Source organism: Microcebus murinus, chromosome 2 (assembly GCF_040939455.1).
Source record: "Microcebus murinus isolate Inina chromosome 2, M.murinus_Inina_mat1.0, whole genome shotgun sequence".
Lineage (NCBI taxonomy): Eukaryota > Metazoa > Chordata > Mammalia > Primates > Cheirogaleidae > Microcebus > Microcebus murinus.
The window spans coordinates 123,465,383-123,487,567 of NC_134105.1; the positions used below are offsets into that span (position 1 = coordinate 123,465,383).

The window sequence follows — 22,185 nt, forward strand, 5'->3', positions numbered from 1 at the left end:
AGGCCAAGAGCCAGCCTTCTCGCCGCTAGCGCCACGCGCACTTGCGAAAGGCACCCCTAGTCTGAGCAAACTGGCATACAAGAGGGGCTGTGTGACACCCAGGAACACTGGGACGAGCTGTGGCAGAGGATGAAGAGGACTGCCAAGCCAGAAATCCAAGTGACAGTTTATTCTACCAGTGAGGAAGAGGACTGGGTGAATGTGCCCTAAAATCTCTCCCCCAGCGACTTACACTGGTGTCTGAAATCACAGTCACCAGGTCATTCCTGGGGGGTAGGGCTTTCTCTCCAGAAATTTCCCCATGCAACACAAACACAGGCAGGGAGCCATATTAACCCACCTACACTTATCATCACATTTGGCACAGAAGGGCCTCTTTGATAAGCTTTGTGCTGTCGAACACCAGGGCCCGGGACGAGTGCTGCTACAGCGGCGGGCACTTTGGTGCAAGAGTTGACAGTAAAGGCTGTGCAGCCTGCAGGCCTGGAGTCCAGATCCAGCTGGACCGCACACTAGCTGTGCTGTCTTAGACAGGTTATTTAACCTCTCTGTGCCTTGCCTGTCCTCTACACGTGAAGATCAAAAACATACATTCCTCACAGGGCAAATTTGTTAACAATTCGAGGAAATAGTGTAAAGGAAATGATCAACACCACACAAGAGTGTGCTAACTGTTAACTATCATCAGGAGGGCTGGCGAGACGCCCCGGCCCCTCCCCTAAGGGCTCCCGGAGGCCCTTCTGCGTGAGAGGACAGAGGATGAGAGAACAAGGGGCAGCGGGACTCTCAGTAGCTTGTGCGCTAAGTCACTGTGGGGGTGCTGGGGCCCCAAGCAGAGACGAAACAGAAACTTCTTCCCCTTTCTAGTTGTGCAGGGCGGCTTTCAGGGCTCGCGCAGGGCTGCCGCCCGCACCGCCTCCCCCGACAGCGTTCCAGACGCGGCCTCTGGCTGCAGGCCGGCACCGCCAGGCGGCCACGGGGCGCACCGCGACCCCTGCACGGCGCCCCCCAGGGCAGGCCCGGCCGGCCGCGGGGCGCACCGCGACCCCTGCACGGCGCCCCCCAGGGCAGGCCCGGCCGGCCGCGGGGCGCACCGCGACCCCTGCACGGCGCCCCCCAGGGCAGGCCCGGCCGGCCGCGGGGTTGGCGGGCGCCCTGCCCAGCCTGCGCAGCAAGCGACGCACGCGGGCCGGCAGCCGCGGGCACTGACACGGAACGTGCGAAGCGGGGACGTGACCCAGCGAGGGCTCACGCAGTCCTGCGGGAAGCGCCGCCCGCCCCCGGCCGTACCTGTGGCTGCTGCCCAGCAAGGCCATCCGGGCGGTCTCCGCGGTGTAGTAGCCGAAGGGCAGGCGGGCCACGAGGTAGCAGACGTGGGCCGCCTCCGCCAGCCCCTTCCCGGCTGCAGGGCAGAGCGGCAGTCAGCTGGGCCGGAGGGGCGGCAGGGAGAAGGGGCCCGGCCTCCCGCCCGCGCGTGCGGCCTCAGACGTGACATCTCTCCTCAGCCCTCAGCCCGAGTAAGGCGCCCTTTCATGCCCCAGGTGGATTTCCGGCTAGGAGTTCTCTGAACACTCCCGTCCCCCCAGAGGGTGGTGCTGAGCCGGGTGCCTCCACCTGGGCGGGCGGCCGCGGGCGGCAGCAGTCCTAAGCTCGGCTTCCCCTGCGCCAGTCACACATAGCAGACTTCTCCCAGTGCCCAGAATATCGCTCTAATTACCAAGCTGTTCCCAGTTTTAAGATGTTCTCCTGCACATTTTCCATCGCCTCACAATGGAATGCGCTCAAGCAGGCGCTGTGCCTGGCACGTCCGGCCAGGAGGCTCCACAAACACGAGGCCCGCGGCCTCCGCTGCCTTGGCTCGACCCCACGCACACACAGCTATTTTAAGTCTGGGGGAGCACTGCTTCACAAAGCTCCACCAGAACACGTGATTTCTAGATGTCCTGCCCCTTGGCCAAATTTGAGAACTACTAATCTGGAACATTTATGAGGCCACATTCACGAAGTTACCTAGGGCAGTTCAGGCAAAAACAGAGTTTCCTGTCTGGCAGAACTGGTCGCTGGGGGACCGAAGCCAGCAGCAGGCAAGGTGCCTCGTGAGTTCACGCCGCCTACCAGGGAAACCCACCAGGGGCGGACGGTGTCCCACAGCAGAACACCAGGGCTCAGGGCCTGGACGGCATTAGCTCGCACCAGAAATTCTGGGAAACAGAGGCAAGAAGGACATGCCTTTCCCCAGAGTTGCTGTCCCCAAAACACCGAGGTGCCAGGAAAAGGCCCGGGCATAGACTCTGGCCCTGCACAGAATCAAAGAATCCAAGGACAAGATGCTCGCACTGGCCTGGACATGCCCTGGAGGAGAGGAGGGCACAGGGCGATGTCTGCTCACCCAGGGTGTCTCCCATGGCGACAACAGCACGCTGGTGCAGCTCTGCATCCCCAGCCTGATTGGACAGCATCACAGCCAGGTGAGGCCTCCAGTCTCCCCACTGCTTGTCCCCACAGCACTGGAAGACAGCAGAAACAATGAAAACGCACAGGGCCGTTTAGGGCTGTCGGAAAGCAGGTAAACGCGGCTGCGGTGTGTTTCCTGTTGTGGAGTTCAGGCAATGCTCACTGCACGCCTGCAATGCTGTCATTCATTGACTTAGAGTCCCCTTTTTAAATAAAGCAAAACTCACAGAAGGATGGACAGACAAGAGGACAGATAGAAAGATACATATAGATCCATAAAAACAGGGATAATGGGAAATGAAATGACATTGTTGGTCACTTACTAATTTTCAAACTTTTTCCCAGTATCCTGACCCCAAGTAGACACGAAACCCAGAAGCCCTGATGTGCCTGTGGAGGAGAGCCTCCAACACCCTTGGCTCAGGTAGAGGTGGCTTGTCATGGCAGCCAGGGGCTCGCAGGCCTGTCCATGCCTTACCGAATGGTGACTGCTCTCTGTTTTTACAAGGTCCTTTCACACACATCGTCTTATTTAGTCTTCACAACAACCCTACGAAGTCTAGTTCCTACCACCACTTCAGGAACGAGAAAATCAAGCCCCCTGGCCCAGCCAGGCCTCAATCCCCAGTCCCCTTCCCAGCCCAGGGCTGTGCCCCATCCCTCCGGTGGCACTGCGGAAGCAGTAGAACTCCAACGGTAAACCGAGGAGTGGGACTGCGACAAAGCCCCACAAACACTGTGCTTTCCCTACAATCTTGCCCTAAGGCGACCCTTCTAAAGAAGGATATTTCAGTGAAGGAAATATCAATAAAGAAATAATATAATGTCGTGGAAACAACACAGGCCCTAGATTCAACTTGAGTCCTGCATCTACCAACTGTGTTACCTTGAGCAACTTTCTTGATATCTTTGAATCTTTGTTCTCTCATCCCTAAAATGGAGATCATAATTTCTACCTAACAAGGTTATTATTGATAATAAAATAAGATAGTATGTAAAGCACATAGCATCGTGCTTAACACTTGGTTTGCACTTTGTAAATTACACGTAGGTGTAAACTCACACACAGTCAGACGCTCAGCAGAGGAGAGAAGTAATTTGCAGACCAATCTAACTTCCAGTTTGTTACATAGATAGGTAAAGCAGGGAGATTGACAATAACAACCAAGATCTTGAGGTCAAAATTATTTCCAATTATTTGGTCTTTGTGTAATAATTATACCAAAGAATAAAACATGCTTTATCCAACTCAAGCTCCATTTTAGACTTACTCCTTATTTGCCTGGGCAATACAGTGCAAATGAGGATGATGAGGATGATAATAAATTATGATAATAATAGCAGTTCTCATTCATTGCATTCAGACCATGAACCCTACTCTGTGCTAAGCATTTCTCCCACCAATGATCACATGTGCCAGATACCATTATTACCCCCATTTTATTTGTAAGCCAGGTCCCTTCTTGCTGGAGCTAAAGGAACCAGTGAAAGAGAAGAAAAGCCCTTGCTTAAGAATTTTTAAAAATAAAAAAAAAAAACACAAAAACTTGGAAGTCATTATTCTGTCTCCTCCCTGGGTGATTTGGAAAAAATCACTGTAAGTAGATCTACAGAGGGAGGGAGGGTGGAGAGAGAGAATACAAACATTTATTAACAAACTTCAATGGACCACGCTTGGTGGTTGATATGTTCAGACATTCTCTCTCCTTTAATTTTCAGAATAACTGTACTGGTTAGGCACTAAAATCCCCGCAAAGATGAAAAACTGAGGCACTGTGAGAATAAGGCACAGAGCCAAGCTCGCATGGCAGTGAGGAGCTGAGTCCAAGTTAAGCGTGCATGAAACCGTGTCTGTGTTGTGCGGTTCCACGCTCCTCCGCCACCCCATTCACCTCATGTAACTAAGTCTGGCCTTTCGGTAGATGCCAGGAGGTAGGAGACATCCAGCACCTAAGATCAAGCGCTGCATCGGTACGTTAGCTCTGGCTCCTCAGCTTTCTCACCTAAAAGTAGGGGAAATTTAGCTAACTTTCCTCTTGCAATAAGACACAATGAACCATAGCTAATTTTATCCTTTCCTGAACTTAGTGCTTCGTGACATGATGCAATTTTGCTGCAGAGCAAGGGACAGTCAGCTGAGTTGTGAGGCACACTATGTCACAAAATAGCCAGTTAATTTGATGATGGGGCATGAAAGCCGTCATTGCCCTTTTCTTCTTAGAGTCATCCACAAGCAATAAGAAGGACAAAATGCAACAGTGTGAAGTCCAATTTCATTAAAACTACTGTTCATTGCAAACACATGTACCCTATGAATACATACAACTCTTATGTACCCATAATAATTAAAACAAAAAAAACTTTTTTGAACCCAAGCCTCAAGATATGAGAAAAAGCTTCCAAGAGTGCTGGAGATTGAACAGAGGTGCATCAGGAGGAAGCAGAGAGGACAGGAGAGAGAGAGGTCCCCCGGCCCTCTCCACTGGCGCGGAGAAGCACGGGCTACACAGGCTCACGTGGAAAACTCCAGGTCATGCGGAAAGTGCCAAATGGCCTGGAACACGGCCCTCACCCTCCCCCAGCACAGACCTAATTGTGCATGACTGGCCCGGGAAAGAGTCGTCTCCTCTAAAGGAACACACTATCAGGGAATGAGCACAGAATCGTGCAAATACACCACAGGACGGAAGGAGGAATACAACATGTAAAATATACAGAGAGCAGAGAGAACATTCACCACAAAGATGTTACCACAAAACAAATGAAAACTGTCGCCAAACATTTCATTGTGAATTTAAGTAAAACAGTGAAACGATTTCTTCTATAGGCAAGAGCACAAGTCTGAGCTGTAAGAGCTCAAGGAAGAGACGCGGGCGCGGGCCGCGGCGCAGACAGAAAGGGCACAGCATGGAGCAGAGACGCCGGCGAGAACACACTGGGAGACACAGAGGGCGGAAAGAAGGAAAAAAAGAAAGAGGGAAAGATGAGGATGGAGGGGAGGAAGGAAGGGAGGGAGAGAAAGAGAGAAAGAAAAGAGAGAAAAAAATTATATATATAATTCATATTCATATATACTGCATATATAGAGAGTTCCTGAAAAGAAAACCAATATAATGGAACAAAACAAATATTAAAAGATATAATTTAAGAAAAGTTCCCTGAACACTAAGATATGAATGCACATATTAAAAGGGCACACCATATATGCCCTAGGAAAAAACTGACCCAGAGAGTCAATACCAAGTTATGACCCAGTCAAGCTACTAGACTCTAAAGATAAGGAAGGAATGCTTTGGAACAAAAAGATCAAGTCTCTCCTAATGAGAAAACTATCAAGCTGGCCACAGACTTCTCCTCAGCCATATTCAACTCTGCAAGACATAAAGCCCAGCGTGCCCAGCTCCGAGGCGCCAGTTGCAGGGTGGGCCGCTTTCCTGCAGGGGGCAGCCCCGCTGGGAAGGCCTGGAGTGCAGGCGCGGGCGTGAGGCGCTGCCGGAGGGCAAGGCTGCAGGCTCAGACAGGGCTAAGCTGTCTTGGCCCCACGGCTCATTACCTTGAACCTCACGTCATTTTAACCTTTGCACCTCAGTTTCCACATCTGCAAAACAGATGATAAGTCCTACCTCCACGAGTTTAACGAAATAATATGCATCAAAGCACTTAGCACAGGGCCAGGCACATGGTAGGCGAGTAACAAACTAGTGTCACCATGCTTCATCCTGAAGGCCATCGCTGCATTCCTGAGCAGCCGCCACTCCCCCCAACCCTTAAGATGCCCGGGTGTTGAAGAAATCCCGTCACGAGAGTACCGTGGCTGCTTGTGGAATCCTCCCGGACATGAGCTGGAAGAGGGTCTGCAGGGGGTCGTTGAGCGCCAGTGTGCTGGTGAAGCTGCGGGAGAGGAGCAGTCAGTGGGGCCACACCCGGGGAGCCTCTGTCCCGTTGCAAGCAAGGCCTGGGCCTTGCGTATTTTTGTTTGGTTCTGGCACCTTCGTTGGAACATGAGCATCTCTTTGCTTGCCACTGTACCTCTATAACACCCCCCTTCTGGGGAATATTGGCAGGGTCTTCATTCTACCGCACTCCCCAAGTAGATCTCATCACGGGGCGTGCTTTCTGCACCCCAGCCCTGATGGCTAATTCTGGAATAACCACTTCTGTAGGCTTTGTCCTATCTATCACTGAGACAACCCACTGCTATCAAAGGCCCTGCGGGGCCGCAGCAGTTTAGCTAGAAGCTCTTCTCCATGGGCCCCTCCTTCCGGAGCTCCTACCCGCCCCAACAGCCCTCCCCTGTGCAAGTTCACAGCACTAAGCGCTGTTTTTCTGGCTCATCACAAGCTGGCTCTGTAGTACTTTTACTCAAAAGCACTAAATAGCCATTTTCAGTAACCAAAGAGGCGTGGAACAGGGACCAGAAATGATTCTGCTGACGACAAACCCTGGGACATGCTTAACAAGGATATAATCAGCTCTACAGTTGACTTGAGATTTAAGCATACTCAGTAAGAAATTTTTTACAATTCACTGGCCCCATCAGGAATCAATGGCCCAAGGCAAAACTCTGTAGCAGAGATGTATGCCACAACGTGAGGTTGCGGGATGTTCATTTTCAGAACCCAAAGGAAAAATCACCCCTCACAACACCATCGTTTAGTAGCACGCTTGCCACAGGGGCTCAGCGCACCAATCGCAAGAAGACCGCAGTGTTCCTCACCGTCCCAGCCCCGAGCAGGACGCAGCAGCACCACTGCTCCTGGGAAGACTGAGGGCCAGAGCAGGCCTCGACTGAGGCCATGGTGGAGAATAAACACCCAGGGACTGTGACAGCCATTAGGCCCACAGACTGAACTTCAAGTGGAAGTGTCCCTCTAATCCAATCTCTGCCCAACAGGATTTACAGATAATCCAAGATGCATTAAGCCGAGAGGGTAGCTTCACAGCTTTAACCAACACTATTCAACAGACACTTTGAGGCAACATCCTTCTCACTGTCTGACCCAAGCCTGCTCCTTGCAGGCCCCCCCACCCCCACCCCCACCCCCACCCCGCAGGTTTGTCCCTGGCAACCCACAGATGCTGTCTGGGCCTGGAGGACTCATTAGAAACCCTTCTCCACCCAGCTGCCCTGTATCCACTGCCTGCATTTCATCCTGGTTCTCTTTTACTGTTCCTCTCCCTTATTCCAAGCGCCTGCCTGCGATGTCCCCTTGCTTCCACTCCTGCCTTGCCCTGGTTTGGACGTCCTTCCTAGGCCTCTGCCCTGGCGCCCAGATCACGGTGTGCTGGCATGATCTGTAACCCAGCACACCCCTCCATCCCAGCACCCTCCGCTGCCGCAGATGTAGACTCCTGGATCTAATTCCCAGTCCTGTTACTCCTCTTCCCGGCACAGCTCACAGCCCTGCTACCCCACGCCCCACCACCTCTCAGCGCCCACGTCCCCGCCGCCGCAAGACCAACCTGAGCAGCAGGCACTCCCCACGCCAGAGCCCTCGCCCAAGGCCCTATCAGGCACACTCAGGCGGTCACCTTTCCCTCGCTGTTGGAACTAGCTAGAATAGCCCCTCCCAAAGAGAGAAGACGACCGCAATTTAGAAATATACTTAAGTTTTGGAAACTCTGGCCCTGGGAAATTTTACTAAAATGTTTTATTCAACTTAGCAGGTAGAAAGAAGGCATCTGTGTCTAGGCTATAAAGATCTGGAGAAGAGAAATGGTGTCTTCAGCTCAGAAAAGAGAGCGTGGAAAGGCGCTTGCAGTGTGCGGCTCCTCAGTGCATCTTGCGTCTGTCCCCACCCTCGGCACCACCTCAGCGGCCTCGCTGCCCCACCCATCTGCTCTGCAAGTCCCGACTCACCCGCTCATCACCCAGCTGTAGGTCCTTGTGTCCATCTTGCTGGCCAGGAACAGAGCATGGCCCCACAGCTGGCTCCTCATGGCCCACTCCAAGGCTTCCTGAAAAGCAGCGTCACAGTCAGTAGCGCCTTGCCCACCTTCCTGCAACAGCCACTTCCTGCACTCAGGCACGGCTATGCCATGAGCAGTGGAGGCGGGCTTCCAGAAACCTCTTAGGGCCTCGCATCTGAACATGAAAGAGGAAGAGCAAGGGGCCAGGCCCTAACTGGCACGGCATCTTTCTCTAGCCTTCCCTCTGTCAAAGCCCACCATGCCGTTCCAGTAGCTTCCTGCAAAGTTAGCCCTATCTGGTCAGCGAAAGCGACCAAGCGTTTGAACGAACCTGTGCACCGAAAGTGAGACAAGAACCTCCCCCAAGAATTGAGTCTCAAAATATAAGCAGCAAAATGGCATTCGTGGGGGCTTACATAGGAACAGTGCCTTTCTTAGCTGTGGCGGAGACTGCCAGGCGCTCGCCAAGATCGCCGCTCTCCTTCCTGGGCAGGGCGCTGGCTACATTTCCCTCGCTCGCACCCACCCGCGCCCAGCTCCAGGCCTGGGACGGAGGGGAGCGCCGTGTGCACCCCGGCTGTGGGAGGACGGCCCACACCCAGTTCTCCCTGCGCTTTCCCCAGGGTGCCTGGAACGGAGGGGCTCCCGGGAAACCTTAGAAACTGCAAGCTGAAGGCCCCCGGGAGCGGCCGGCCACTCTCCCAGGACACACCGCCTGACGTCGCGGGACGCACTCCCCGCCGTGACGGGACGCACTCCCGCCGTGACGGGACGCACTCCCCGCCGTGACGGGACGCACTGCCCGCCGTGACGGGACGCACTGCCCGCCGTGACGGGACGCACTGCCGCCGTGACGGGACGCACTGCCCGCCGTCGCGGGACGCACTGCCCGCCGTGACGGGACGCACTGCCCGCCGTGACGGGACGCACTGCCCGCCGTGACGGGACGCACTGCCCGCCGTGACGGGACGCACTCCCCGCCGTGAAGGGACGCACTGCCCGCCGTGACGGGACGCACTGCCCGCCGTGACGGGACGCACTGCCCGCCGTGACGGGACGCACTGCCCGCCGTGACGGGACGCACTGCCCGCCGTGACGGGACGCACTCCCCGCCGTGACGGACGCACTGCCCGCCGTGACGGGACGCACTGCCCGCCGTGACGGGACGCACTCCCCGCCGTGACGGGACGCACTGCCCGCCGTGACGGGACGCACTGCCCGCCGTGACGGGACGCACTGCCCGCCGTGACGGGACGCACTGCCGCAGTCGCAATCCAGCCGCTCGCACGCGGCAGTGACCCTGCCCCGCTAATGCTGTGCCTGATTGCTTGCTGACTATCAAATACTTTCATAAGCCAAATTACCAACACCATTAACCAGGTGAAGCAGTTTAAATTTTAAAACATACACAAATACCATTTCATTCGGTTTTTGGAATTATTTACTAATGGCCTATTTATATGTGCGATTTTGAGCTGGGTTTAATAACTATATTAAAATAATATTTAAATGTAAATGTGAAGTCAGGAAAAAACTTCAATGATTTTTGGATGGGACGTCACTGACGAGGTAATTCCACCTCCAGCTGAAGAGTTCTTTGATACTCCCCCACGTATTCTTATCTGAAGAGAACGAGGGTGCAAATTTAAGGAGACACATTTAGGGAATTCAGCCATACATACAATGCAAGTAAAAAAAAATGACATTAAGAGTTGCTCCTTTAGTATGTTTTAGCTATTTAATAATCTTTTTCTAAAGCAGTTACTAATGCTTGGTTGGGAATCACGAAGTTTATTCAAAAATCTGCTCCTCCAAAACTATAATTTAAGAATAAGTGAAGAAATTGAGAATTTATATTAAGAATATCAATTTCACACAATGCCAGAAATAAGGCCCCAGTCAAATATGAATAAATGTTTTGAAGTATTGATATCCATCTCCTTGTAAATGATTCTGAACCCCTGCAGCTCTCCATCTATCTCTGGCTTACCTGGGGCTCAAGGTATGAAAGGTGGCGTGTGGGTGGTTAGAAGCCCAGGCTCAGGCATTGGACTGCCTAGATCTAAACCCTGGCTCTACCACTTACCAACTTTACTCACCTATAAATACATAAAACAAGGAAAACCTAATTTACAAGGTTTCTACGAAGATAATAAGATAATGCATCTAAAATGGTAAGCAAATGCCTGGCAGGTAGCAAGTATTTTCAAAATCTTTGCTTTTGTTGCTGCTGTTGTCATTGTCATTATTTATCTTTCTTAAGGGAAGAGTTCATGGCTGATTTATCTCTGTGTCCTCCACTAGGTTCAATGTCTTAAGAGTAATAGTTGCTAATAAATGTTTATTGAATAAACAAATCACTGGTGAAATTACAAGTCCCTAGTATACAGCAGAAAAATAAATTTAAGGTGCATGATGAGAGGTTGCTTGGCGGGTTGCTTCAGTGATTTATGCACTGAAGGCCCTGACTTCACCACAGCGCAACGTGTCAGCATAATAAAATAGCACTCATGTATTCATATAACAGAAACATCCATACCCCTCTAGTGTTTTGAAATAAATAAAGTTTGATGAGTATGAAAAAAAATTGTACTTGTACTCCATAAATATATACAAATTAAAAAATAAATTGGAAAAATTAGAAATAAATGTGAAAATAAATAAATAAAAGAGCATCATATACAAAAAAACAAGAAACTAAATATTTAAATGTAAATGTGAAGTCAGGAAAAAACTTCAATTTCATTTTCATAAATTAATTTTGAAGTAGGCAAAGCCTTTTTAAATGTGACCCCCAGAAAGTTGTGATTTGGGACAGAAAATTCTAAAAACATAAGGAGCTCCAACAAATCAATAAGTGAGGATCAAAGACACAATGGAAAAATGTGGAAAATTAAAAGATCTTCAATTTCATTCATAATAACAGAAATGCAAATAACTACACTTAATTTTTTTTTTTAACTTCTCATATTGGTATCTATCAAAAAGTTTAGAAACAAACTGTGGAGAGAATTTGGAGAAACAGGAACTCTTATACATTGCTGGTAGAGTGAAGGGGTTCAACCTCTTAAAAAGGCAATTTGTCAATATGTGTCAATATTACAACCCAATATATCTTTTGACCCACACTTCCTCTTCTAGAAGTATTCTCTCACAATGGGCAAAATGACAGTGATTATTCATTGCAGCATTGTTTGTAATAGCAAAAGATTGGAAATAATCTTAATGTCAATCTACAGGGGATTTAAATTAATTGTAATTTAACCATAGAAAACTATGCCAACATAAGAAATGAGGGAGGTATTTATATAGGATATACAGTAAAGGTCAACAAAATATGGCCTGAAGGCCAAATCCTGCCACTGCCTATTTTGGTGCAGCCCATAGGCTAATTACTTTTTAAGTAATTGGAAAAAAATCAAGAAAAATAATATTTTACTACCTATGAAAATGATACGTGATTCAAATTTCTATGTCCATAAATGACATTTATTGAAACACAGCAAACCCATTCATTTCTGTACTTTCTGTGGCTGCTTTCACATGACAAGGGCAGAGTTGAGTGCACATGTTTTAACCCAATATTTCCACTTCTAGAAATCTATCCTAAAAAAATTAAAAGATCGGCCAAAAACTTAGGTAATAGGATGTGCAGACTGTATAATTCATAATGGCTGACAAAACTGTATATGGCCTATATATTCAATAATAGTGGATTGATTAAATAAAATGATACATTCATATGATGGAGTATTATGCAGCCATTTTTTTAAATAGTGCTACTGGAGCATATTTAATGCCATGGGGGTATTTCACCATATAATCTTAAGTTAAAAAAAAAGAAATAAACAATTTTATATGTAATTTTATTTTTTTATTTATTTTTATTTTTTTATTTTTTATTATTTTACATTATTTTTAATGTATATGCATAGAAAAATGCTGGAAGTAAACATATCAAAGTGTTACCAGGTGTTTGTTATCTTTTAATAGTAGGACTATGGGTGTTCTTATTTTCTTCTTTGTACCTTTCTGAACTTCTCATGTGCTCCCTGAAATTAGCGTGTACTAGCCATGTAACTGGAGGAAGTGTGAGTGGTGGGAAGGGATGGTGGTGACTTTTTTAAAACAAGTGTGGAGGAAGGGCATACTTGCCTTCTTCCTTCCATAGTAGAGCAGCTCAGTGAACTTCTCCACGCTCTGAGCAGGCGTCTCCACGCTGGGGGGGATCTCCCCAGTGAGCAGGTTCCGGTTCCCAGAGCTCAGGACGGGCCAGTCCTCATCGGTCAGAGGGATGAGGTTGGCCACAGGGGGCTGCCTCTTGTACTCCTCCAGCGCCCCGCAGTCCTGCATCAGCAGCTCAGCAACGTCAGACCCCACCATGGACTGTAAGGCAAAGGGCACCATCCAGGGGAGACTCCTGCTAGTCCTCGAGCTGGCAGCCCACGCCGGAGAAGGAAGGCACCAGGGCGCCTGCGTTCTTCACAAGGAGGCCAGTCGTGCAAGTACAAGGCAGTGCTTCCTTGGATTCCTCTATTTCAACCTTCAGCAACACTACCTTGGTTAAGTTCTGCCTATCAGGAGCCACCAAGCTTACCAGAAAGGTCCACAATTGCACAGGGGTATTATCTGGCTGGTACAGGGACCCAGGAACTGTACGATGACCCCAAGCCAGGGGAGAAGAGCATCAGGGGAAAGGCTCACACTAGCAAACTGGCATCAACATTTGAGCCATTTTCCCCCTTGGGGCAATCTGATGCTTCTTTGCTGGGTAGCTAGATATTTAGTCATTTATTTTTCTACCTACCTACCTATTTATTTATTGATGGGGTCTTGCTGCGTTGACCAGGCTGGTCTCGAACTCCTGGGCTCAAGCAATTCTCCTGCCTCAGCCTCCTGAGTAGCTAAGACTACAGGCGTGCACCACCATGCCCAGCTAATATTGCTTTTCATAATCATGCCATAAATCGAATCTTATCTATCCCATGAAGACTTAAAATTTCAGTCTAGCCTGCATCCACTTGCCCATGAAAGCAGGCACTTACCCCATTTTGGCGACAAAGGAGAACCAAGAGTTGCCACAGCAGAGCTGAGTCTCTGCTCCCCGGTGTCTCAGATCTCCGGCTCTGAGCTGCTTTCTGCTGGCAAAACATCATGATATCCACCTTGTGTACATCTTCCCTACGGAAAAGTACCAGGGAGCAAAGACTGAGCGGGCAGACACTTCCCCTGTTCAGGACACTGGGCTCCTCCCACAGCAGCGGTGCTGGCTGGGTGGGGTCAGACAGATGCTGACAGCCCCGCTGGCTGGCGCGATGAGTCTGCATGTAGCTCCAGGGCAGTTATTTCCTTGCAGAACAGGAGGGGCTTCAGAGATTCTCTTGTGCACCCCTCCACTTTACAGATGAGGAAATTGAGGCCCAGAGACCTGAAGTAACTGCACAGGACAGTAGGCAAGAGCACAGACTTTGGAGTCAGACAACCTAGGTCTAAGTCTGAGCCTGCCCTGTCTCAGTTTAGACTAGTTTCTTACCTCCTCTGAGCCTCAGCTTTTCCTCGGAAATAGGGACAACACAAGAACTACTCCATACAAAAAGGAACTAGCACATTGTCTGGCATATATTAAGTGTCAATAAACTGGCAATATGTTTTGCTTGAGATCATCCAAGAAAAGCAAAGCCAAGGGGGGACCAGCACCCCAATGTCCAACTCGGTTCGCTATCCCACATCCGTGTGCCTGTGTGTAAGAAAGAGACAACACTCGTGCTCACGTGGAGGAGCTGCCCCGACACCATATGGAGGTTTTCTTGGAGGGAGCTGCATGATAAGAATGCGTTTATAGAGCAGTGATAGTATTTAAAAGGCTTCACGGCCAAGCCTGTGGTAGACTAAGCAGGTGTTATACCTACTGAGGGGAAACTAGGCTCAGAGAGGGCTAAATGACCTGTCCACCATGGTGCCACTAGTCATTAGGACGCCTGGGCCTAGCACCCAGGTCCTCTGTCACCTAGCCAGGAGTACCCGCAAAAAAAGTGCCCTGAATATCTGAAATAGGACTAAGAATTTAAAAGCAGTTCCAGATAAGTCCTGCAGAGGGCAGACCAGCACACTATTCGGTAACTTGAACACTGACAATGTTATTTTTCTCCAGAAAAAAGCCACTGTTGCAAGAATTTTTCTACTATGATCCACTTGTCTATGACTTCCCAGGCTGTGCTCCACTTGCCTACTAATATCTATCAAGTACACAGAACACTAAAACGTCCTACCATGTAACCTCTGCACAATGGAACTAATATTAAATGTCTAAACTGCTGGCTAATTTTTCTTTCTGTTCTTCAACTATTGAATGGCTTGACAAAATGGCTTAGGGCACATTTGGTTCTACCTTGCAGCCCAGAGAATTCTACTCCAGCAAGGATAGACATTTTCTTCCACAGAAACCAAGAGCAAATCCCCCAAAAATGCTGATCTGGGCAGGAAGATTTTCTAGGTTTCAAAAGCCCGTGCTCAGCACCTCTTATTCACCTGATCAGGGGTCCTGAGAAAATTCTCATCTCCTCTTGCTCTTCTGAATCGTTAAGAATAATCTGGAACAAAAAATTAGATTTGGTCTTCAAGACTGTGTCCACCCAATGCCCCTTTCAATCAAGTCCAGCATCAGAGCCCGGGCCGAGGTCCGAGATGCGGCTCGGTGCCCTGTGGAGACAGCAGGACAAAAGTCTCGTCTTGCTGCTAAGATGAACCCCTCACATCTCAGGAGAAACACAGGTCTGGCATCACTTCTTTCAGAGCAGAGCTCCACCCATTCCTGCACTTCCCCCAGTCCAGTAGGTGGATGGGCCAGGGCCCCACAAGAGCACCCCATTCCTAGAGCCTCGGGGTTTGGCAAAGGAAGCAGGGCAAGCAGGTCAGGAAGAGCTGGTGAGCAACGTGCCAGCCTTGCAGGACACAGGGTCTTGCTCACCTCCACGCTGTGCAGGTCAACAAGGGCTGTTCGCCCACCAGTGGGCGAGCTGGGCGCCACACACACCAGCTGAACTCCTGGTCCAAAACTCACAGGTACATGAGGGCCATAGAACTTCATGGGTGCTTTGGGATCAGCTGCAGAGACATCCCCTGACCAACAGACACAGATGGACATTGTTAGCATTACTTCCGCTGTTTTTCTTCAGTTTGGAAATATGTCACAGATATATTTCTGCCCACATCCACCTTGGGACCAAGATAAGATTCTGAGTGGGCTCCAAGATCAGAAGCAGCCCACGCTCCATGCTCCAGTCAGATGTAAGCCTCTGAGAATGGGTCAGAACATAATGCATGCATCCGATGTTCGGCCCAAATGACATCGCACCCCGCCCAGACGCTCAGTGTCACTTGGAGGCCAAGGAGTCTCTGGCTCTTGTAGCCTCTGTACTCATGACGTCTCCACATCCAGGCAAAGCAATTATGCTTTGTGTCCTACTTTTGCTTTTCCTAATTCTCTCTGGTCTTTACTTTCTTCATTTGCTCCTTAAAGGCACCTCCGCCCCTCCCAGCCTGCGGATGGCTGGGGGCAGTGTTCCCTTCCAAGGGTCAGCTATGGTGATTCTCCGTCACAAGCACAGAGGCAGGAAACAGCCAGAACTGGCCTCTCCACCTAGGGCGCCTACATAAGCGAATCAAGCAAACAGTGATCCACTGGGAGACACAGGCAAGGGTGGCTTTCCCAGAGACCTGCCACCTCGCCTTCCTCGTCGGGCTCAGCCGAGTCCTGAGATCACTTTAGTACCCACCGGCCTGAACTGGGCTCCAAGCGGCTGAAGCCACAGAAACGCACTGCTCAGCGTCTGCCATGTACTGGCTGAGCTCATAGCTGCTGGAGCTGAGGCCGGACTCGTGCTGCCGGAGGAGGCTGGACTCGCCGGTCAATGGTGGCTGCAGTTGAAAACAAGGCAGACACGCGGGAGTGAGTTTCAGAGTGCGGGTCCTCTCAAGTATTCCTCCAAAGAAACAAAATTCAAACTTTCCAATACATTTCATGAACGTTGATGTGTTGAAAGGAGAAGAAGGAATCACTTAGTTGACAGGTGTTTGCCAAAGGATGTATCATGCACAGTGGAGAGTGCAGGCCCTAGGGGTGGGGGTCTTAAATTCAAATCTTGGCTTTGTCTAATACGCAGCTGCGGTGACCTTGGACAAGTGATGTAGGCTCCCCGAACTAAATACTCTCATCATATCTGCCCTCTATACTTCAAGTACTTACTCATGTATTCATTCGCCAACTATTTAATGAGCACCTATTATGCTCCAAGGGCTCAGCTTTCCTTTGGGATACAGGTGTACCAAAAAATTATGGAACTTACATTCTGGGAGCATATGAGTAAAACAATGAATTCAAAAGCTGTTTGTATACTGTAAAGTGCTATACAAAAGAAACAGCCCTCAAAAATCATAGAAATCTAATCAGGGATACAAAATTAATACAAGACTATCAAAAAGTAAGAGCTCATCTCTGTACTATCTTTGCAAATTTTCCATAAATCTAAAATTATTCCAAAATCAGAAGTTTATTTTTAAAAATTAAGAGCTCCACGTTGTGACCCAGCTGATACACACAGTAAGATTATAGAGGACAGAGACGGAAGAGTCAGGAAAGGTTTCAAGCCCTGCTTTTCAAACTTGAATTAAAAGATTCTAGTAACTTTTCAGTTCCTAGGTAAACCCAATTGCTAATCCCCTGGGGTCCAGAACACATAACACCTGGTGGCAGCCTCTTCTCTTTCCCAGCACCTTGGATGACTTGGGTGACATTTCTTGACACTGCCTATTTGCCAAAAATGCAGAGCCAGATCAAGGCCTCAGACCTGTGAAACTGCAGCAGGAAGGCAGGAAGCAGGAGGTGTGAGTGGAGGCTTTGCCAAGCAGGGAGGCGCGGGCTCCTGCAGACAGCTGGCCACTGCGGCCACATCCCCACAGCCCGCCCTACCGCTGCGAACAGTGGTGCCAGCACAGCCTCCAGCCCCCATGCCGCTTCAGATTACCTTGTTCTCCTGGGCCCCAGTGAGCAGACTCTCTGGCAGCAGCTCCCTGGCCCTCTCCTGCCCAGGGCTGGAAGCAGGGCTGTGGTTGTACGGGTTCTGGCTGCTGGAGCTGCAGCGAAAGGACCGGGCAGTGAGGGGTGCGAGGCCAGCCGGCGAGGCTCGGGCGCTCCCCGCCACAGGCTGCAAGTGTGGGCAGGTGCTCGGATGCCTGGGAGTCCCAGAGGAAAGTATTTTCCTCCCATTCGCCACCTCAAGCTACTAATCCCAGAAAAGCAGGAGTGCCGGGTGCCCTAGCGCAGTTATCGGAAGTGGCCTCGGACCCGGTGGGGGAGGGTTGGTCTCTGCAGCCTGACACCTCGCAGTGGCTAACTAGGAGTAGCTGGGCGGGTGGATCGCAGGGCCAAGGGCGCCAGGCCAGATGCTCTGCCTACCCCGGAGGGCGTCCCATTCTCAGGGCCCAGGAGTGGGCTGAGGAGAAGCACCTCAGCCATAGGCAAGGCCCAATCATGAGAACGTTTGCCAGGCTACATTTGTTCTGAGGCCAGTATAGAATTAAGAACTTCCTTTAGGGTAGATCCTCAAGTAACCTCAAGTAACCTCACAGGACTCAGCCGGGTCTAGAAACAGCCTCTCGGAGACAAGAATCGCTCCTCCCAGGGTCCGTGTCCACAGCCGCCCAGGCCCACCCTGGGCTGCTCTCATGTCCCTGTGGCTAGAACAAAGGCAGACGGGCAGAGGGGCTAGCACCAGATGCCATGAGGTTTGCCCAACAGTCTGAGTCCGACTGAATCATGTCAAACTGGCCTCGCCTTTCACACTTACTGGGACTGGGTCTCATTGTGTGTTCCAAACACACTACACTGGTTTTCATGATGATGTTCACTGAAGTACTTTTGATCTTGGTAATCTTCATACCAGACATAAGGACTCCCTTGCCTTGGCACTGCACCCTCAGAGAAAACAAAGTAAAGACATGTCACTTTCTGATTCTGCAAGCTCTTTCAGAAAGACACTAGCAAGCTGTGAAGCTTAGTTACTAGTGGATCATAGTAGGTCTGAGAACATATTTGCCAAGTTGAATTAAATTGATAGGTGAGCACTATGAAAGTCCATAAGATGCCCCTTGGTCCTCCCTGAACCAATTAGCATGGCTCTACACAATTGTCCCATGTGAGGATCTCTGTGTGTGAGTGTGTGTGTGTGTTCAGTGTTGAAACAGATTCCTCTTTGCTAGCGGGTGCAAAGCTGCCATTCACACAGATACCCTATACCTATCGCACAGGGCCTGAAACTCCTGTGGTGCATGTCTGCCACCCTCAGGTGACGTCATGGTCGGACACACACACACAATGCCCTTAGGAACTGACTTCACCGTTGCTTGGTCAGAGGATGTAATCTTGGCTATAAGAAGGAGTACGAGAAAAACGTGGACAAAGTGCAGACTACCCACAGTGCTCATGACGGCGCCGGTGCCGCCACCTGCACACGCAAAGGAAACACGGCTCCTTTCTTTCTATGCCTCCCCTCCAGACAGCTAGGAGCAGGGTCTGCCGCAGGCTCACCTGGCCGGGAAAGGCCGCCCCAGACGAGGCTCTGACCAGGACTCCTCAGGCCCTGCCCTGCCTGTCAGACCTGCTGCGTCGCCCCAAGTCCCAGAGGCCTCTCCGAGACTTTTCCATACCTCTTGCTTCCTGCAGCCACTGTGGGAACCCAGGATAGTAACGCTTTCCGTGAGTACATTCTTCCCTCAGTGCTGCAGAATGAGGGCTCTGGTACTGATCCATATAACCTGGCCTAAAAGACCACAAAGAAGTCGGTTGAGTATGAATGTGACACAGAGAGAAGCCAATGTTTAGTTGACAAACTAAACAACTACAGAGGACAGAATGGCAATCTCAGTCTAGAATCTGCTTAAAAGCCACAGTTAATTCTAGATCCTATAAACAGAAAATTCAGAATTAGAGAAGGAATAGGGCCTTTATCACATAATAAGGCTAAGATTTTTACAGTAAAACTCTTTTTTTCATTAAAAGTTTTTTTAAAAAGTCTTTTTTTGTTTTTATATTAAAATTCTTACTCCCTAAATACACACATTCAGCAATACAAGCAGATATTATCTTTAAAAACTCTGTCCTGAATTATCTGAGAAAACCATTTCCCAAGATGACTGTGTAAGCTCCCAATATACCATTGTAATTTCCATGCATGTCACAAACAGAAATTAGGTGAAAAAGTCAAGTTGGACTATCTTAAATCTGATTACTTTTATTGCCTCTGTCAATATACCTCCCTTGAGAATTCAATAATCCAAAAAGATTGGAGAAAGGAACATCAGGTTGCTAGTGTTTTTATCAATTAATAATCATTCAGTATTTCATAGGCAAAATTCTTTATAACAATTTATAATAATTGTTATAATTTCAATCCTAAATCTATAGGCAGGTAAACATCACCTCAACTGGAAAGCCGAAGCAGAACATAGATGTCTTCTAACATTCCATGAAAGAGCAAGTCCATGCTATCAGTTAGATCCTCCAACTTACAACTACCCCACTGTGACCTTTTCCTTCTGAATTTGGGGTCTACAAGTTTATATCTGATTTCTCTGAGATAGATTTTTTTTAATTCTCATTCTCTGAGCACAGATGTTTTGTGTGCCTAGTGTAACCACTGCAGGCACTGTTCTAGGCCCAAGGACTGCTTGGTGACGGTGGTGTCATGCTAGCCCCAGGTCAGAAGGGTCCACTAACAATGAGGACCTTTTCATAGGGTTCCCTAAACCAAGCTTTTCCATAGTCTATAAATATAGCTCTGTGCAATCCCAGAGCAAGACGGGAAGGCAATCCCGTCTTCCTTCTTGCATTTCACCACTTTTTCTACCCTCTACTGAGTCCCTAATACCCAATCACATTGTGAAGACGTCTTTAATAAGCTCCACTAGGAAATGAAGAGAAGGGAAAGATCATCTGCAATCACCAAAAACCAATTTGGGAGAGGACAGGATTTAGCTAAGGCAATATAGGGTGGAGAAATTTTAAAAAGAGAGAGAGGAGAAACAAAAGGAAAAGGAAGAAGGGAAAGAACAATCTATTCACAAGCATTTAGGAGAGCTGGGTTCATTCCAAGCCCTAACGCCATACCTTGCATACAACTGACTAAGATAACCACCTTCGTAACAGTCAACTCCGGACAAGGGCTGGTGCCATTGCCCAGGCCTGGATGCATAGTGGGGCTGCCGGTGGTCTGCTCTGGGGTCCTGCTGAGGCTGGGGGCCCCCTCGGACATCTTGCCATTGATGGAACCTCTCTCTGTTGTGCTGAGGGTGAGGAGCCGGCCGATGATGCCCATCTCTCTGAAGCCCCCAGTCTGGATCATTTGATGGGGCTATGGGCCTCCCCCGTGGCTGAGGCAGCCTCTGGGGAACCCAAAATTCCATCCCTGACCCTCTGAATTTCTTTTGGGTTGACAGTCAGTGGTATAGTTATCTTCCTGCAGACAAAAACAAAAGGAAAAGAATAGTCATTTTAAGCTTATCTCCAAACATGGTGATTGATTAGGTTTTGTGAAAAGAGTAGCTATGGTCCTTGAAATCTATCTAAAATAAACCATAAGGGAATGGATATAGAGCAATCTGAAAAACATATCAAGCAGACACATGAAACAAATAACAGGCTAGATAATTATATTGATGTTGCTTAACAAAATTAAAAAGTACATTTGGAACAACAACAGATGGAGGAGGCAAGAGAGACAGATAACAGTAATAGGTACAGCTAAAAATGCTATCAAGGAACGCCAATTAGTGTGTCTTCATATATTCTACTAGCAAATATTTATTTGACACTTACTATGGAGGCCCTGTGGTTTCATAGAAATAGAGTGGGCCTCAGAGAGAACTAGATCAGAGTTCAAATGCTAATTCTGCTATTTACTAGGTAGTTAATGTTTTCAAGCTTCAATTTCCTTACCCATAAAATGGGTCCCTTAATAAACTACCTTGCAGGGTTACTGTCAGAACTAGAGACAACACATGGAAAGTGCCTAACACACTACCTATTATATAGTAACTGCTCAATAGATAACAGTGTTCTCAGGAATAAAGATTAGGGTAGTGTGAGTGGCTGGAGACATTTCCTAAACAAAAAGAAGCTAAATTTATCTCTTCAAGAGATACCTTTTTAGAAACCTTACATTAACCCCCTGGAAGAACTAGACCCTATTATATGCAATACCTGCCCCTCCTCCAGGCCCACCAACAAAAGGCAAGTTTGAGATTGCTTACACAAAAAAATAGACAGCATGTCTCCAGATTCTTCTTGGCTGGAGATTTTAAAACTTGGAAGTCTCCCTAGGGTCAAACTGATTTCCTTCACTTATTGTTCAAAATGGGAAATAGTTCCAGAGGCTGATTACCTTCCAATCCCTCTTCCTGTATGGGGGGGGGGGGCGCGGGACACCTGCAAAGGGAAAGCACTCCTCAGACCTCACCCTGCTCAGAGGTTCTCTTGTGTCAGGAGCACACAGGTTCGGTCAGCCCCCACCTTCTTCCTCCCCTGGGAACTGTCTTAAATTGCAAGATTCTTATAGAGTCACATAACTTGCTCCCATCCCTGAAGCTCCCAGCCCCACATAAAAATTCACAGCAGAACAAAAGGGTGTGTGTTGAAACCAAGATGTCACTCTGCTCGAACACCACGGAGTCAGGGTCCACAGCTGTGAGCCAAGAGCAGAACATACAAGAAGAGCAAGACGCAGAGGTGCCTTCCAGCCCAGGTCAATCACAGCTAAGGAGAACAGG

General features: G+C 49.0%; 1 protein-coding gene across 1 annotated transcript in view; it reads right to left on the reverse strand.

The window, feature by feature from the left end:
- The window catches only part of SEC16B (SEC16 homolog B, endoplasmic reticulum export factor), a 38,621-nt gene that overhangs the window by 15,059 nt on the left and 1,377 nt on the right, over nt 1-22,185 (reverse strand). The window contains 13 exon segments of the mRNA XM_012765024.3: nt 1,291-1,402; nt 2,390-2,507; nt 6,264-6,345; nt 8,315-8,412; nt 12,520-12,750; nt 13,410-13,545; nt 14,893-14,954; nt 15,332-15,483; nt 16,140-16,281; nt 17,388-17,496; nt 18,210-18,330; nt 19,069-19,181; nt 20,528-20,876. Of these exon segments, the coding sequence (XP_012620478.3) occupies nt 1,291-1,402; nt 2,390-2,507; nt 6,264-6,345; nt 8,315-8,412; nt 12,520-12,750; nt 13,410-13,545; nt 14,893-14,954; nt 15,332-15,483; nt 16,140-16,281; nt 17,388-17,496; nt 18,210-18,330; nt 19,069-19,181; nt 20,528-20,823 (1,772 nt within the window). The 5' untranslated portion in view covers nt 20,824-20,876.